Genomic DNA, 17,938 nt, shown 5'->3' with positions numbered 1-17,938 from the left:
TAGCTCCTAGGCTGTGACGAGATGCCTAGAGAGAGTTAGGAGCATTCCACGGCTACTTCTAGTGTTGTGTTGAGCTTAGGGACTGCGGTCAGTACAGTTACCACTTCCTTCAGAGCTCGTTCCATGTTGCTCCTAGACCACCGCATCATAACAGTACAAGTGGCCAAAAATGAATTAAATGCATCTCAAAGGAAGGGAAAGAAAGTTCTGAACCATTTTTTTTTCTGTGCTTTGGTTTGTCTTTTTTTCCCTCTTGATATCTGGGTGGTTCAGGATATATGCTTTGGCATGGATGTTCAGGGTTTGTTTTCTCATGTGGATCAACTTGCTGCAAGAGTACAGAGTATCCAGGACTATGTTGTCCAGACTCCGGCTTTAGAGCCTAGAATTCCTACTCCTGATTTGTTTTTTGGGGACAGATCCAAGTTTTTGAACTTTAAAAATAACTGCAGATTGTTTTTTGCTTTGAAACCCCGTTCTTCTGGTGATCCCATTCAGCAAGTAAAAATCATCATATCCTTGCTGCGTGGTGACCCTCAAGACTGGGCTTTTTCTTTTGAAACAGGGGATCCGGCATTATTGAATGTAGATGCATTTTTTCAAGCGCTCGGATTATTGTATGACGAACCTAATTCTGTGGATCATGCAGAAAAAACCCTGTTGGCCTTGTGTCAAGGTCAGGAAGCGGCAGAGTTATACTGCCAGAAATTTCAGAAAATGGTCTGTGCTCACTAAATAGAATGAAGAGGCTCTGGCTGCTATTTTCAGAAAAGGTCTTTCTGAAGCCCTTAAAGATGTTATGGTGGGCTTTCCTACGCCTGCCGGTTTGAGCGAATCTATGTCTCTAGCCATTCATATTGATCGGCGTCTGCGCGAGCGCAAAGCTGTGCACCATATGGCAGTATCCTCTGAGCAGAGTCCAGAACCTATGCAATGTGATAGGATTTTGACTAGAACACAACGGCAGGAATTCAGACGTCAGAATAGGCTGTGTTTTTACTGTGGTGATTCTGCTCATGTTATCTCTAATTGCCCTAAGCGTACTAAGAGAGTCGCTATGTCTGTTACCATTAGTACTATACAGCCGAAATTTCTCTTATCTGTGACCCTGATTTGCTCATTGTCGTCCTTTTCTGTCATGGCATTTGTGGATTCAGGCGCTGCCCTGAACTTAATGGACTTAGAATTCGCCAGGCGCTGTGGTTTTTCCTTGCAGCCTTTGCAGAGCCCTATTCCTTTAAGGGGTATTGATGCTACACCCTTGGCCAAGGATAAACCTCAGTACTGGACACAGATGACTATGTACACGGCTCCAGCACATCAGGAAGATTGCCGTTTTCTGGTGTTGCATAACCTGCATGATGTTGTTGTACTGGGTTTTCCATGGTTACAGGAACATAATCCGGTGCTGGATTGGAAAACTATGTCGGTGACTAGTTGGGGTTGTCAAGGGGTACATAGTGACTTTCCTGTGATGTCAATTTCCTCTTCCCCCTCTTCTGAGGTCCCTGAGTTTTTGTCGGATTTCCAGGATGTATTTGATGAGCCCAAGTCCAGTTCCCTTCCTCCACATAGGGACTGTGATTGTGCTATTAACTTGATTCCTGGTTGTAAGTTCCCTAAGGGCCGACTTTTCAATCTGTCTGTGTCAGAGCATGCCGCCATGTGGAGTTATGTCAAGGAGTCTTTGGAGAAGGGGCATATTCAGCCCTCTTCGTCACCATTGGGAGCGGGTTTCTTTTTTGTTGCTAAGAAGGATGGCTCCTTGAGACCCTGTATTGATTATCGTCTTCTTAATAAGATCACGGTCAAATTCCAATACCCCTTGCCTTTGCTTACTGATTTGTTTGCTCAGATTAAGGGGGCTAGTTGGTTTACTAAGATTGACCTCCGAGGGGCATATAATCTTGTTCGTATTAAACAGGGTGACGAATGGAAAACTGCATTTAATACGCCCGAAGGCCATTTTGAATACCTTGTGATGCCATTTGGGCTCTCTAATGCTCCATCTGTGTTCCAGTCTTTCATGCATGATATTTTCCGCAATTATCTTGATAAATTCATGGTCGTATATTTGGATGATATTTTGATTTTTTCCGATGATTGGGAGTCTCATGTGAAGCAGGTCAGGATGGTGTTCCAGATCCTTCGTGATAATGCTTTGTTTGTGAAGGGGACTAAGTGCCTATTCGGAGTTCAGAAGGTCTCTTTTTTGGGTTTTATTTTTTCTCCCTCGTCTATAGAAATGGATCCCGTTAAGGTCCAAGCTATTCATGACTGGATCCAACCCACATCTGTGAAGGGCCTTCAAAAATTTTTGGGCTTTGCTAATTTCTATCGCCATTTCAGTGCCAACTTTTCCAGTGTGGTTAAGCCCCTTACTGATTTGACGAAGAAAGGCGCTGATGTGACGAATTGGCCCTCTGAGGCTATTGAGGCCTTTCAGGAGCTTAAACGCCGATTTACTTCTGCCCCTGTGTTGCGTCAGCCGGATGTTTCTCTTCCTTTTCAGGTTGAGGTCGACGCTTCTGAGATTGGGGCAGGGGCCGTTTTGTCTCAGAGGGAGTCTGATGGTTCTTTGTTGAAACCGTGTGCTTTTTTTTCCAGAAAGTTTTCGCCTGCGGAACGCAATTATGATGTCGGCAATCGGGAGTTGTTGGCTATGAATTGGGTGTTTGAGGAGTGGAGACATTGGCTTGAGGGAGCTAAACACCGCGTTGTGGTCCTGACCGATCATAAGAATCTGATTTACCTCGAGTCGGCCAAGCGGCTGAATCCTAGACAGGCTCGATGGTCCCTGTTTTTCTCACGTTTTGATTTTGTGGTCTTGTATCTTCCGGGATCTAAGAATGTTAAGGCTGATGCCCTCTCTAGGAGTTTTTCGCCTGATTCTCCTGGAGTCCTTGAGCCTGTTGGCATTCTTAAGGAGGGGGTGATTCTTTCTGCTATCTACCCTGATTTGCGGCGGGTGCTTCAGGAATTTCAGGCTGATAGGCCTGACCGCTGTCCTGTGGGGAAGCTGTTTGTTCCTGATAGATGGACAAGTAAGGTAATTTCTGAGGTTCATTGTTCAGTGTTGGCTGGTCATCCTGGGATTTTTGGTACCAGAGATTTGGTTGCTAGGTCCTTTTGGTGGCCTTCCTTGTCTCGCGATGTGCGTGCTTTTGTGCAGTCCTGTGGGACTTGCGCCCGGGCCAAGCCTTACTGTTCCCGCGCTAGTGGGTTGCTTTTGCCTTTGCCGATCCCTGAGAGGCCCTGGACGCATATTTCCATGGATTTTATTTCAGATCTTCCTGTTTCCCAGAAGATGTCTGTTATCTGGGTTGTTTGTAACCGGTTCTCTAAAATGGTCCATCTGGTACCTTTGCCTAAGTTGCCTTCCTCCTCAGATCTGGTTCCATTATTTTTTCAGCATGTGGTTCGTTTGCATGGCATTCCGGAGAATATTGTGTCTGACAGAGGTTCTCAGTTTGTCTCTAGATTTTGGCGGGCCTTTTGTGCTAGGATGGGCATTGATTTGTCTTTTTCTTCGGCGTTTCATCCTCAGACTAATGGCCAAACTGAGCGAACTAATCAGACCTTGGAGACCTATTTGAGATGCTTTGTGTCTGCTGATCAGGATGATTGGGTGTCTTTCTTGCCGTTGGCTGAGTTTGCCCTTAGTAATCGGGCTAGTTCGGCTACTTTGGTTTCACCTTTCTTTTGTAATTTTGGTTTTCATCCTCGTTTTTCTTCTGGGCAGGTTAAGCCTTCTGATTGTCCTGGTGTTGATTCTGTGGTGGACAGGCTGCAGCAGATTTGGACTTATGTGGTGGACAATTTGACGTTGTCTCAGGAAAGGGCTCAACGTTTTGCTAACCGCCGTCGGTGTGTTGGTCCCCGGCTTCGTGTGGGGGAATTGGTTTGGTTGTCTTCTCGTCATGTTCCTATGAAGGTTTCTTCCCCTAAGTTTAAGCCTCGGTTTATTGGTCCTTATAAAATTTCTGAAATTATTAATCCGGTGTCTTTTCGTTTGTCTCTTCCAGCCTCTTTTGCCATTCATAATGTTTTCCATAGATCTTTGTTGCGGAGATATGTGGTGCCCGTTGTTCCCTCGGTTGACCCTCCTGCCCCGGTGTTGGTTGAGGGAGAGTTGGAATATGAGGTTGAGAAGATTTTGGAGGCTTCAGTATCTTGTCAAGTGGAAGGGTTATGGCCAGGAGGATAATTCTTGGGTTGTTGCCTCCGATGTCCATGCCACCGATTTGGTTCGTGCTTTTCATTTGGCTCGTCCTGATCGGCCTGGGGGTTCTGGTGAGGGTTCGGTGACCCCTCCTCAAGGGGGGGTACTGTTGTGAATTCCGCTCTTGGGCTCCCTCCGGTGGTTGTAAGTGGCACTTTTGTGAGTTCTGCTCTCGGGCTCCCTCTTGTGGCTTCAAGTGGTATGGCTGCTCCTTGGAGTTAGCTGTCATCAGCTGCCTCCACTTATTGTCTCTTCTGCTCGGCTATTTAGGCCTGGCTCTTTCTTCAGCCAGTGCCACTTGTAAATGGTTCCTGGTTGCATTCACATCTCTTTGGATTTCCCTGTTATCCTGACCAGTTCAGCAAAGCTAAGTTTTTGCTTGCGCTTTTCTGTTCACAGATTGTGGACTTATCCGTTCAGTGCTTTCTATGTTTGTCCAGCGTTATCAGTATGAATTAATTCTGTCTTGCTGGAAGCTCTGGGAAGCAGATTTACCCTCCACACCTTTAGTCAGGTGTAGAGATTTTTTGGTAAACTCTGCGTGGATTTTTGTAGTGTTTTATACTGACCGCACAGTATTCCATCCTGTCCTATCTATCAAGCTAGACTGGCCTCCTGTGCTCATCCTGGTTTCATTCTGTGTATGTCTTTTCCCTCTCCACTCACAGTCATTATTTGTGGGGGGCTAATCTATCCTTTGGGGATTTTCTCTGAGGCAAGATAGTTTTCCTGCTTCTGTCTTTAGGGGTAGTTAGCTCTTAGGCTGTGACGAGATGCCTAGGGAGAGTTAGGAGCATTCCACGGCTACTTCTAGTGTTGTGTTGAGCTTAGGGACTGCGGTCAGTACAGTTACCACTTCCTTCAGAGCTCGTTCCATGTTGCTCCTAGACCACCGCATCATAACACCTGGGGGTGCGATCAGTGGAAGTGAGCACAGTGACCATGCTTTTTGCAGCAGCGTATACAGGCCAGAATAATGGTGGTGTCAAATATAAAATACAATCTGTATAGAGTCTTGTGCTTGGATGCAAGGAAACACATAAGACACCGGCTTGTTTAAGTAGTTCTTGTATTACTTCATACAAGTAAGGGTTAACACAGTTGCAGGCAGGAGACAAGACAGGCAGGAATAAACCTTAAGTCCATCTAGTCACAGAAACAGGTTAAAGGTTCTCTCTCTACTTCCCTTGCCAATGTTAATGGTAAGCTGAGGGATTCCAGAGTCCACACATGTACAAGGATCTGAAGTAGACGGTGGTTAGGATAATAAGTCCAAGTCTTCCAGGAGCTAGGTGACAGGTAAACTGCAGACTTGATTCTGAAGCACTGATTAAACAGCTGATGCTGCTTAAAAGGGCAAGTGGCAGAGAACAGGCTGGAAACATAGAAACTGAGAACTCCATGCTGGTTAAGGGCAAAATAGATACAGCAGAACAGAAAGCAATGTAGCCTCCTCGTCTTTCTCCTCCTCCACCTCCTCTGCTCAGCTACTCAGTTGCATGCCTCTGGGTTCACACCAAGTGTGAGCTACAACCTCATCATCATCCTCTATGTTCTCCAACTCATCACCCTGAGAGTCACCCTCTTTCTCTTCCTGCCCTGATAGAACAGTACAGTCCGTGTACGCCTCAGGTATCTGAGTCTCAACAGTATCACATCCACCCTCGGGATTAATGTCTGGTGATGAAGGTCTGGATTCTTCTCAGACCCTACTTCGTCTGGCCCCGGATACAACTGGAAAACATTTTGGGCATCGGTGCAGATGCTTACTTCCTCTGGATTCTGTGAATCTTTGGAGCAGACCTCTGATGTCCATGGAATACAGTGTGTGAACAGCTCTGCAGACTGGCTCATCTATGGTTCCCCACAGTCAGATGGGTGATTAAAAAGTTGTGACATGGGAGAAAGAGGAAGAGAGGCCACTTGATGCAGCGCTTGCCATCCACTGAAGCACATGCTCTTTCTGACGCTCATCAACAAGGCGTACCGCTGTGTGGCAACCAAAGAAAGGGAGTCGAGTAGTCCATACAGTAACAGATGTTGTCAGTTGTCTTTGGTTAGGACAAGGGAGTGTTTGTTGAGTAGAGCTTTCAGTAACATTGCCACTTAGCCCACATACAAGTTGAATGCCAAGTTATTCCCCTTTTTACCACAACCTTGCTTTTTCTATTCATGTTGTATGTACCTTTCCCTTCTTTTAACCAGCTGTTTTGCAACCCTAGTCCCAGATCTGTCAGTCACACTGTGTTATGACCTGGTGGTTAGGAGCACCCGGAATGACCTGATAGTTAAACCTCATACAGGATGAGCTCTGGGATGTGGGAGCTCTGCTGACCGCAAGCCCTAATCCTATCACACACACTAAAAATAGCCGTGGAGTGCTCCTGACCAGACCTAGGCGCCTCGTCACAGCCTAAGAGCTATCTAGCCCTAGAGATAGAAAATAAAGCCTACCTTGCCTCAGAGAAATTCCCCAAAGGTAAAGGAAGCCCCCCACATATATTGACTGTGAGTAAAGATGGAAGTCACAAACGCAGAGATGAAACAGGTTTCAGCAAAGGGAGGCCAGACTTACTAAATAGACAGAGGATAGGAAAGGTAACTTTGCGATCAGCACAAAAACCTACAAAAGACCACGCAGACTGTGCAAAAAAGACCTCCACGCCGACTCACGGTGCGGAGGGGCCACTCTGCATCCAGAGCTTCCAGCTAGCAAGACAAAATCATGATAACCAGCTGGACAAGAAAACAGTGAACAAATAATGACTATCAGGAACTTAGCTTCTGCAGGAGAAGGCAGGTCACCAGAGAGATCCAGGAGCGAACTGAACCAATGCAAAAACATTGACAGCTGGCATGGAGTAACGATCTGAGAGGAGTTAAATAGAGCAGCCAACCAAAGGATAAACCACGTCACCTGTGTAAGGAACCTCAGAAGCAGCAGCTTCACTCATAGCCACCAGAGGGAGCCCATAGACAGAACTCGCCGAAGTACCACTCACGACCACAGGAGGGAGTTCGACAACAGAATTCACAACAGTACCCCCCCCCTTGAGGAGGGGTCACCGAACCCTCATCAGAGCCCCCAGGCCGATCAGGATGAGCCAAATGAAAGGCACGAACAAGATCGGCAGCATGAACATCAGAGGCAAAAACCCAGGAATTATCTTCCTGACCATAACCCTTCCACTTGACCAGGTACTGGAGTTTCCGTCTCGAAACACGAGAATCCAAAATCTTTTCCACCACATACTCCAACTCCCCCTCGACCAACACCGGGGCAGGAGGATCAACGGAGGGAACCATAGGCGCCACGTATCTCCGCAACAACGACCTATGGAACACATTATGGATGGCAAAAGAAGCTGGAAGGTCCAAACGAAATGACACAGGATTTAGAACTTCAGAAATCTTATATGGCCCAATGACACGAGGCTTAAACTTAGGAGAGGAAACCTTCATAGGAACGTGACGAGACGACAACCAAACCAAATCCCCAACACGAAGTCGGGGACCAACACAACGCCGGTGGTTAGCGAAACGTTGAGCCTTCTCCTAGGACAATGTCAAATTGTCCACCACATGAGTCCAAATCTGCTGCAACCTGTCCACCACCGCATCCACACCAGGACAGTCCGAAGGCTCAACCTGCCCTGAAGAGAAACGAGGATGGAAACCAGAATTACAGAAAAAAGGAGAAACTAAAGTAGCCGAGCTGGCCCGATTATTAAGGGCGAACTCAGCCAAAGGCAAGAAGGACACCCAATCATCCTGATCAGCAGAAACAAAGCATCTCAGATATGTCTCCAAAGTCTGATTAGTTCGTTCGGTTTGGCCATTAGTCTGAGGATGGAAAGCCGAAGAAAAAGACAAATCAATGCCCATCTTAGTGCAAAAGGACCGCCAAAACCTCGAAACAAACTGGGAACCTCTGTCCGAGACGATGTTCTCTGGAATGCCATGCAAACGAACCACATGCTGGAAAAACAATGGCACCAAATCAGAGGAGGAAGGCAATTTAGATAAGGGTACCAAATGGACCATCTTAGAGAAGCGATCACAAACCACCCAAATGACCGACATCTTTTGAGAAACAGGGAGATCAGAAATAAAATCCATGGAAATATGCGTCCAGGGCCTCTTCGGGATCGGCAAGGGCAAAAGCAACCCACTGGCACGAGAACAGCAGGGCTTAGCCCGAGCACAAGTCCCACAGGACTGCACAAAAGAACGCACATCCCGTGACAAGGAAGGCCACCAAAAGGATCTAGCCATGAAATCTCTGGTACCAAAGATTCCAGGATGACCAGCCAACACCGAACAATGAACCTCAGAGATAACTCTACTAGTCCATCTATCAGGGACAAACAGTTTCTCCATAGGACAACGGTCAGGTCTATCAGCCTGAAACTCCTGCAGCACCCGCCGCAAATCAGGGGAGATGGCAGACAAAATTACCCCCTCTTTAAGAATACCCGCCGGCTCCGGAACACCCGGAGAGTCAGGCACAAAACTCCTTGACAGGGCGTCAGCCTTCACATTCTTAGATCCCGGGAGGTATGAAACCACAAAATCAAAACGGGAGAAAAAGAGCGACCATCGAGCCTGTCTAGGATTCAACCGTTTGGCAGACTCGAGATAAGTCAAATTCTTGTGATCCGTCAAGACCACCACGCGATATTTAGCCCCTTCAAGCCAATGTCGCCACTCCTCGAATGCCCACTTCATGGCCAACAACTCCCGATTGCCCACATCATAATTGCGGTCAGCAGGTGAGAATTTTCTAGAAAAGAAGGCACAGGGTTTCATCACCGAGCCATCAGAACTTCTCTGCGACAAAACAGCCCCTGCTCCAATTTCAGAAGCATCAACCTCAACCTGAAAAGGGAGCGAAACATCTGGCTGGCACAACACAGGGGCAGAAGCAAAATGACGCTTCAATTCCTGAAAAGCCTCCACAGCCGCAGAGGACCAATTGACCACATCAGCACCTTTCTTGGTCAAATCAGTCAACGGTTTAGCAATACTGGAAAAATTAGCGATGAAGCGACGATAAAAATTAGCAAAGCCCAGGAATTTCTGCAAGCTCTTCACAGATGTCGGCTGAGTCCAATCGTAAATGGCCTGAACTTTAACAGGGTCCATCTCGATAGTAGAAGGGGAAAAAATGAAACAAAAAAATGAAACCTTCTGAACTCCAAAGAGACACTTTGACCCCTTCACAAACAAGGAATTCGCACGAAGGACCTGGAACACCATTCTGACCTGCTTCACATGAGACTCCCAATCATCCGAAAAGACCAAAATGTCATCCAAGTATACAATCATGAATCTATCCAGGTACTCTCGGAAGATGTCATGCATAAAGGACTGAAACACAGATGGAGCATTAGAAAGCCCGAATGGCATAACCAGGTACTCAAAATGGCCCTCGGGCGTATTAAATGCCGTTTTCCATTCATCACCCTGTTTAATTCGCACAAGATTATACGCTCCACGAAGATCTATCTTGGTGAACCAACTAGCCCTCTTAATCCGAGCAAATAAATCAGACAGCAGCGGCAAAGGATACTGAAATTTGACTGTGATCTTATTAAGAAGGCGGTAATCAATACAAGGTCTCAAAGAACCATCCTTCTTGGCCACAAAAAAGAACCCTGCTCCCAATGGTGACGAGGACGGACGAATATGACCCTTCTCCAAGGATTCCTTTATATAACTCCCCATAGCGGCGTGCTCTGGTACAGATAAATTAAACAGACGACCCTTAGGAAACTTACTACCAGGAATCAAATTAATAGCACAGTCGCAATCCCTATGAGGAGGTAGGGCACCAGATTTGGGCTCTTCAAATACATCCCGGTAATCTGATAAAAACTCAGGGACTTCAGAAGGAGTGGAAGGCGAAATTGACAGCAATGGAACATCACCATGTATCCCCTGACAACCCCAGCTGGACACAGACATAGATTTCCAATCCAACACTGGATTATGGACCTGTAGCCATGGCAACCCCAAAACGACCACATCATGCAGATTATGCAACACCAGAAAGCGAATATCCTTCTGATGTGCAGGAGCCATGCACATGGTCAATTGAGTCCAGTACTGAGGTTTATTCTTGGCCAAAGGCGTAGCATCAATTCCTCTCAATGGAATAGGATACTGCAAGGGCTCCAAGAAAAAACCACAGCACCTGGCAAACTCCAAGTCCATCAAATTCAGGGCAGCGCCTGAATCCACAAATGCCATTACAGAATAGGATGACAGAGAGCAAATCAGAGTAACGGACAAAAGAAATTTAGACTGTACCGTACCAATGGTGGCAGACCTAGCGAACCGCTTAGTGCGCTTAGGACAACCGGAGATAGCATGAGTGGATTCACCACAGTAAAAACACAGCCCATTCCGACGTCTGTGTTCTTGCCGTTCAGCTCTGGTCAAAGTCCTATCACACTGCATAGGCTCAGGCCTATGCTCAGAGAATACCGCCAGATGGTGCACAGCTTTGCGCTCACGCATGCGCCGATCGATCTGAATGGCCAAAGACATAGACTCATTCAGACCAGCAGGCATGAGAAATCCCACCATGACATCCTTAAGGGCTTCAGAAAGACCCTGCCAAGGCACATTCATTCCACTGAGTAAACACAGACCACTTTCTAAACTTCTGACAGTACACCTCCGCTTCATCCTGACCCTGACACAAAGCCAGCAAGATTTTCTCTGCCTGATCCACTGAATTTGGTTCATCATAAAGCAATCCAAGCGCCAGAAAAAACGCATCAACATCACGCAATGCAGGATCTCCTGGCGCAAGGGAAAATGCCCAGACTTGAGGGTCACCACGCAACAAAGAAATAATTATTTTTACCTGTTGAGCGGGGTCACCAGAGGAGCGGGGTTTCAAAGCTAGAAACAGTTTACAATTATTTTTGAAATTCAAGAACCTAGATCTATCCCCAGAAAATAAGTCAGGAACAGGAATTCTAGGCTCTAACATAGGATTCTGAACCACAAAATCTTGAATGTTTTGCACCCTTGCAGTGAGATGATCCACACAAGAGGACAGACCTTGAATGTCCATATCTACACCTGTGTCCTGAACCACCCAAAGGTCTAGGGGAAAAGAAAGACAAAACACAGTGCAAAGAAAAAAAAATGGTCTCAGAAGTTCTCTTATCCCTCTATTGAGATGCATTAATACTTCGGGCCAGCTGTACTGTTATGACCTGGTGGTTAGGAGCACCTGGAATGACCTGATAGTTAAACCTCATACAGGACGAGCTCTGGGATGTGGGAGCTCTGCTGACCGCAAGCCCTAATCCTATTACACACACTAAAAATAGCCGTGGAGCGCTCCTGACCAGACCTAGGCGCCTCGTCACAGCCTAAGAGCTATCTAGCCTTAGAGATAGAAAATAAAGCCTACCTTGCCTCAGAGAAATTCCCCAAAGGTAAAGGAAGCCCCCCACATATATTGACTGTGAGTAAAGATGGAAGTCACAAACGCAGAGATGAAACAGGTTTCAGCAAAGGGAGGCCAGACTTACTAAATAGACAGAGGATAGGAAAGGTAACTTTGCGATCAGCAGAAAAACCAACAAAAGACCACGCAGACTGTGCAAAAAAGACCTCCGCACCGACTCACGATAACCAGCTGGACAAGAAAACAGTGAACAAATAATGACTATCAGGAACTTAGCTTCTGCAGGAGAAGGCAGGTCACCAGAGAGATCCAGGAGCGAACTGAACCAATGCAAAAACATTGACAGCTGGCATGGAGTAACGATCTGAGAGGAGTTAAATAGAGCAGCCAACCAAAGGATAAACCACGTCACCTGTGTAAGGAACCTCAGAAGCAGCAGCTTCACTCATAGCCACCAGAGGGAGCCCATAGACAGAACTCGCCGAAGTACCACTCACGACCACAGGAGGGAGTTCGACAACAGAATTCACAACACCCTGTCACTAAATTAATAATCAGTATTTATTTTCTGAGATAGTATGCCTGAATAATATTAGCTCTAACAATTTTGATTCGCAAATGTGGCCCGGTGTCTGCACCCCAATATTATCTCTAACAATTTTTATTAGCAAATGGGGCCTTTGGCTGCAACCCAATATTAGCCCTACTGATTTTGATCAGCAATTTGAGCCTGGTGACTGCACCCCAATATTAGCACTAATGATTTCATTTAGTAAATGGAGCCTCCTGGCTGCACCCCAGCATTAGCCCTAAAGATTCTTATTAGCAAATGGGGCCTGGTACCTGCTCCCCAATATTAGCCCTAACAATTTTGATTAGCAAATCGAGTCTGGTGCATGCACCCCAATATTAGCCCTAATGATTTTGATTATCAAATGGGGACACCTGGCTGCACCCCAATATCTTATTTTTTGATGTGGCCTTCTGATCCTATGATAAACCCCTAGGAATTTTATAGGGGGGAAACACCAGATCACCATTAGTGTTTTTTTTTATCTGAGACTATCGCTAGTGGGCCAACCTGCTTTATTTTGCATTCATTTTTGACACCATTATTGGTAGGTTTCCGCCAGTTCACTAATATTTTTTTCATGGTAACAGGGTGTATTGGGACATTTTTTCCATGATAGGGATTAATAGGGACATCAGGGAAAGCCGACGATGAGTGCGGGCACCATACCGCAGAAACTAAGGGTGCGAGCCTCCACTGCCAGGCAGAACTCAGTACAGTGACCTATTAGGGACCACTAGGATACATATTATTATATTTTATTTTTTTCTTCCCTAATTGAGACCCACTCGCTATTTTTTGATTGTTCTTACTTGTCGTAAATTTATAACATGATTTTAGCTTTGCTCTAATAAAAGTTATATTTTAGGGGTCTTTATGGTGTTTTGCCTGCACCCCAACATTAGCCCTAATGATTCTTATTAACAAATGGAGCCTGGTGTATACACCCCAATATTAGCCCTAACAATTTTGATTAGCAAATGGGGCCTCTTGGCTGCAGCCCAATATTAGCTCTGATGATTTTGATTAGCAAATGACGCCTCCTGACTGCACCGCAATATTAGCCCTAACGATTTTGATTAGCAAATAGGGCCTCCTGGTTGTATCCCAATATTAGCCCTAACAATTTTGATTAGCAAATGGGGCCTCCTGGCTGCAGCCCAATATTAGCCCTAACAATTTTGATTAGCAAATGGGGCCTCTTTGCTGCACCCCAGTATTTGTCCTAATGATTTTGATTGGCAAATATGACCTCCTGAGTCTGACTGCAACACAGTATTAGCCTAAACTATTTTGAAACATGGAATCCTGCCTGCACAACACTATTAGCATAGATGCTGGAAGAATCTTTTTTAACTATACGACAACTTGCAGCAGCAGAAGTCTCTCTGCAATGGCGCCAGCAAAACAACAAGTCCGATATTTATATAGAGAGGGACATGTGACTTCAGGAGCCAATGACAGAAGTCCTTGTGTCTGGACATTTTGGATGGTTTCTGCACCCTGATTGGCTGACGTTATGTACACACATTAAGTGAATTAAAAATAAAATTACACTCCGCTGCTCTTCTGAGCTATACTCACCTCCTCCCCTCATAAAACATGTCACCCCGCTTATCAGATAGAATCACTATCCTAGCTGAAGTCCTAATAAAAGCATTATTTACCGAACTGTGACCGAATTTTGCCGACTTTGATGAACGATCGATGCTTGGGAAACTGAACACGAATCCGAATGTCCTATGTTTGTGCCCAATTTGAGATTGGCTAACGTTTTCCAAACAAGTTCGCTCATCTTTACTCATTACTAGTCACCACAAATCCTATAAAGACATAGGATCCACGCCCAGATGTTTGATTTAGAGGAAAGAAAAACCTAATTCCTTAAAGAATTTTCTTATATTTCTACAGCCATGACCTAAATGTGTTTATGCTTCTTGGTAACATAAGTAGCCTAAGATGCTGGCATCAGATCCCTATGGGCTTGTAAATGTCCAGCATTTTTATCCGAGGTAAGTACAATGACATTTTTTATATATTTTTTTAAACCAGTGAAGACCTGGTAAACTTACTTCTGCTATGTAAATCACGAGATCAATATACGTGATAAATAATTAACTTTTACCTCCAGGTCTCTCATGTTTTCCATCGGTGTGTAGTAGCATTGAAATAGGCATGCCAACATTCTTTGATCTTCCTGCAACTACTACATTTTTGCCAAATGTTTTTATACCTAGAAATACATAAAGACAGTATCCTTAAAAGCAGTTATATTTTAGGGAATTGCAAGAGTAACAATTAAAGACTAGGTCAGCCTAGGCAACTGTTTTGTTTTAATTCTTCCAATGCATCTAATATAAAAAAAAATTCGACCCCTGGACGAAGCATTTCCATGCGAAACGCGCGTCGGGTGTGGTGGGTCCCCAGGAGTGCTCCTCGGTAACTATACTATAATATTGATTCCTATATACACTTGTATTTTATATTGTCTCAAGTTTTGTGCTTAATCGTGCATGGTCACACAGTTGTTAGACATAGTACCTTTGTGAGCTATTACATAGTACCTTTGTGACCTATTACATATATGTATTGTTTGGAGTTCATTACCAGGGGTACCCATCTTTTGTTACCTGTGCCTGTGGTTATATTCCTGTTGTACTTATATATTTGTTTTTAATATGCTTAATAAAGATTATGTTAATTTTATTGGCCGTATGTGAAGATATTCTTTTTCGGTGATTTATCTGGCATTTGCTTCATGGCCCTATATATGGGATATACTTAGGTGTGTTTTTCAATTGCTAAGTAAGCAAGAAGTAGTGGACAGACACTGTGGATTATGTCTGCAGTATTAGATTGCATAGGGCTTGTTTATTGTCTGTTATCATGGAAATACATAGGTCTGCGTAGGAGCTGTAGACACCAAAAATTAGTGTAATTCTTATAAAATTGGTTACAAGACTTTCCCATTACTGAGATAGGAGATGAGAGCTGCTACTGATAAGTCTATCTATGGTAGAAGGGAGAGTTGGAGAGGGGAGCACAGTCTTATCTAACTGTCATGTCGTTGGCCTACGCGCTAGTCAGGGTAAGTTAAGGGCTAGCGAGGGCCTAGGCACATGTTCGCGCATGGGGCACAACATAGGGAGTGCAGGGATCAGACTCAGGTCTATGTTAGGAGGTGACCCCTCTCCCTTCTCCCTATCACCAGGTTCTTCCTTGTACATCTTCCCTGGTGTTCCCCTCATGTTGCGCCGCATACTGGGCATCCTCTCACCAACAGCATGAAATTTGTGAACTAGTCTTGTTTTTTTTAATCTAAGCTCTAAACTTTTAAATTATGCTTAAAATGTGTTTATTTTATTTAAATACCTTCAAATCAGACCTTCACTATGCATGAAAGTCATCCATACATACTGTAAAAATTCTGAATATACAGTACCTGTTCTCTTAATAATTTCCCATACAGCTGCAGCCGTGGCAGGAATAATAGATGATTGATCCAGACAGAGTCTTCCAATATTTACTATGTGAAAACCATCCACATCTTTTTCTGGAGCAATTGCATTACATACATCTCGCTCGTTGATATGCTCTAAAACAATAAAAGTTTCACTTTAAGCAAAAATATATCTCTAAATATTTTCTCAGTAATATGAACTATGTATAAGGCTACGTTCACATTTGCGGCTTTGGACGCAGCATCGTGGACGCAACGCACGACGCACGAAAGACGCAAGTAGAACGCATGCATTTTTGACGCATGCGTTCAACCCTTTTTTAATATATAGGGTCTTTTCAGTGTCTCTATTTTTAAAGTAAAGAACGCATGCGTCCTACAACGCACAACAAGGCAAGTACTTGCGTCTTCTGAGTTGCCAATACACTTCAATGGAGGTTTTGAAGTTTCGACAACGCAAATACAACGCAAGTGCGACGCAAGCGTTTTTTAAAAATTTTGGACGCAGAAAAAATGCAACATGTTGCGTTTGCAACGCACTGCCAGGTGCGTCGAAAGGACGCATGCATCGCAAAACGCACCGAAACGCATGAAAACGAACGCACGTGCGTCCCCAATGTTAAAGATAGGGAAGCATGACGCGTGCGTTGTTTTGCGGCGACGCCGCTGCGTCTAAAGCCGCAAATATGAACGTAGCCTAACAGAAATATATTCAATTGTTTTACACCATATTTGATTCAATTGTCTTTTTTATTTCTTCAGTAACTGATTCGAGTCGACCATGATAACATCTTTTTTTCCTGGAATGTACTACTACAATGCACCCAGTCTGTGGTTTGTCAGTCAAGCCATGAGGAGGATTACCCAGCATGACTCTTTCGAAGTGTCCCTACTCCAATTACTTTTTACACGTCACTAGAATATGGCTTGCACTTTTTAGAAAATACTTTCATATGCAATGTTGTGTCGGACAGAATATAGAAGGGCATTTTATTATCAACCAGTGATAAGCAAACGTGCTCAGATAAGGTGTTATCCACTTGTGTATCTTCACACTCATGCTGCACTTGTGTATCTTTGGCATGCTCAAATACTATGTTCGAGTCACCGCAGCTGAAGGTTCGACAGCCGCAAACATGCAGGGATATATAAGTTTAGCACACTAGTCCCCCCAGCATGGTTCACCGCTTTTGCGGCATCATCAGGGGATGGGACAATGGTATGAATGGACAATGGCATGATGGGAAAATGGCATCAATCATTCATGCCATTGTCCCATCTACTCATGAAGCCGCAGAAGTGGTGAAACATGCTGGCAAGGATAGTGTGCTAAATTTATATGTCAAATTCTGCCAGATAGGTGTTAGCACCCTGGAGTGTTACTTATTAAGTCTAAGAAAATAAGCATTGAGCATTTTAGTTTTCAAGAACGCCCAGAACACTCTGTTAGCACCCAAGTGTGCTCAGTAACACCTTATCTGATAGCATCCTAGATCACTGGTTGGTGGAGTTTGGGCAGGAAAATCACCCTGACAGGTTTATTTTAAGCCTTGCCTCATTGAATTCACTCCACCCTAAAAACACTTAGCAACTTAAAATGGAACAGATGAGCAGTTTCCGCATCCTTTCTTAATGACTATTTTAACAACATACAGACAATTCTCTGACTTTTCAATGGTGTAGCCAAGGATATTCATTTATAGGTTTAGCCTATTTTAGACACAAGTAAAAACTGAAAATACTAGGAGAGATTTATAGCTAAACATATGCAACACCCGATAGGGCCGTGGGGTACTCGGAACCGGGTTGGACGGTTCTCAAAGGGGTGGTCATGGCAGCAGTCACCCGGTCCGTGGCCCTGGGTGTGCAATTAAAAGGGATGAGGGAATGTTTGTAAGGGATTGTTCGTGACACCACCTGGCATGGTTCTGCTCCCCACAGGTGGAGCAGGGCGCCAGGGCTACCGGAACATTCTATGAGGGGTTGTGGATGGTTGGGGTGCAAGAATGATTGGAGGACACAGGGACTGTAGTTTCTTTACCTTTAATTGTAGGTGCAGTCCGGAGCACAGGTACAGGTGGTATTGGAGATCTGGGCAGCCTGGAAGCAGATCAGAATCCCACTAGGCAGGTGGGGTTGGAAGCCTCCCTACTGCACTGTTCTTTAGGTTCTTGATGCGTTAAGCACTCTTCAAGTTCCTCTCTCAGTCAGTCCTTTAAGTGGAACACTACCCGCATGGCAAGCAGCTCAAGTCTT

The 17,938-nt window shown here is 44.9% G+C and overlaps 1 protein-coding gene across 1 annotated transcript in view; it reads right to left on the bottom strand.

Annotated features, from left to right (window-relative positions):
- MTHFD2L (methylenetetrahydrofolate dehydrogenase (NADP+ dependent) 2 like) overlaps positions 1-17,938 on the bottom strand; it is a 149,619-nt gene that overhangs the window by 64,089 nt on the left and 67,592 nt on the right. The window contains exons 7-8 of the mRNA XM_069740648.1: positions 15,665-15,817; positions 14,348-14,455 (exon numbers count right to left, since the gene is read on the bottom strand). Coding sequence (XP_069596749.1) covers positions 14,348-14,455; positions 15,665-15,817 — 261 coding nt within the window. The remainder of the gene's footprint in view (positions 1-14,347; positions 14,456-15,664; positions 15,818-17,938) is intronic.

Source organism: Ranitomeya imitator, chromosome 1 (genome assembly GCF_032444005.1).
Source record: "Ranitomeya imitator isolate aRanImi1 chromosome 1, aRanImi1.pri, whole genome shotgun sequence".
In the NCBI taxonomy this organism is placed as follows: domain Eukaryota; kingdom Metazoa; phylum Chordata; class Amphibia; order Anura; family Dendrobatidae; genus Ranitomeya; species Ranitomeya imitator.
Note: the sequence above shows the minus strand (reverse complement) of the source record. Positions and strands in the feature narration are given on the sequence as shown.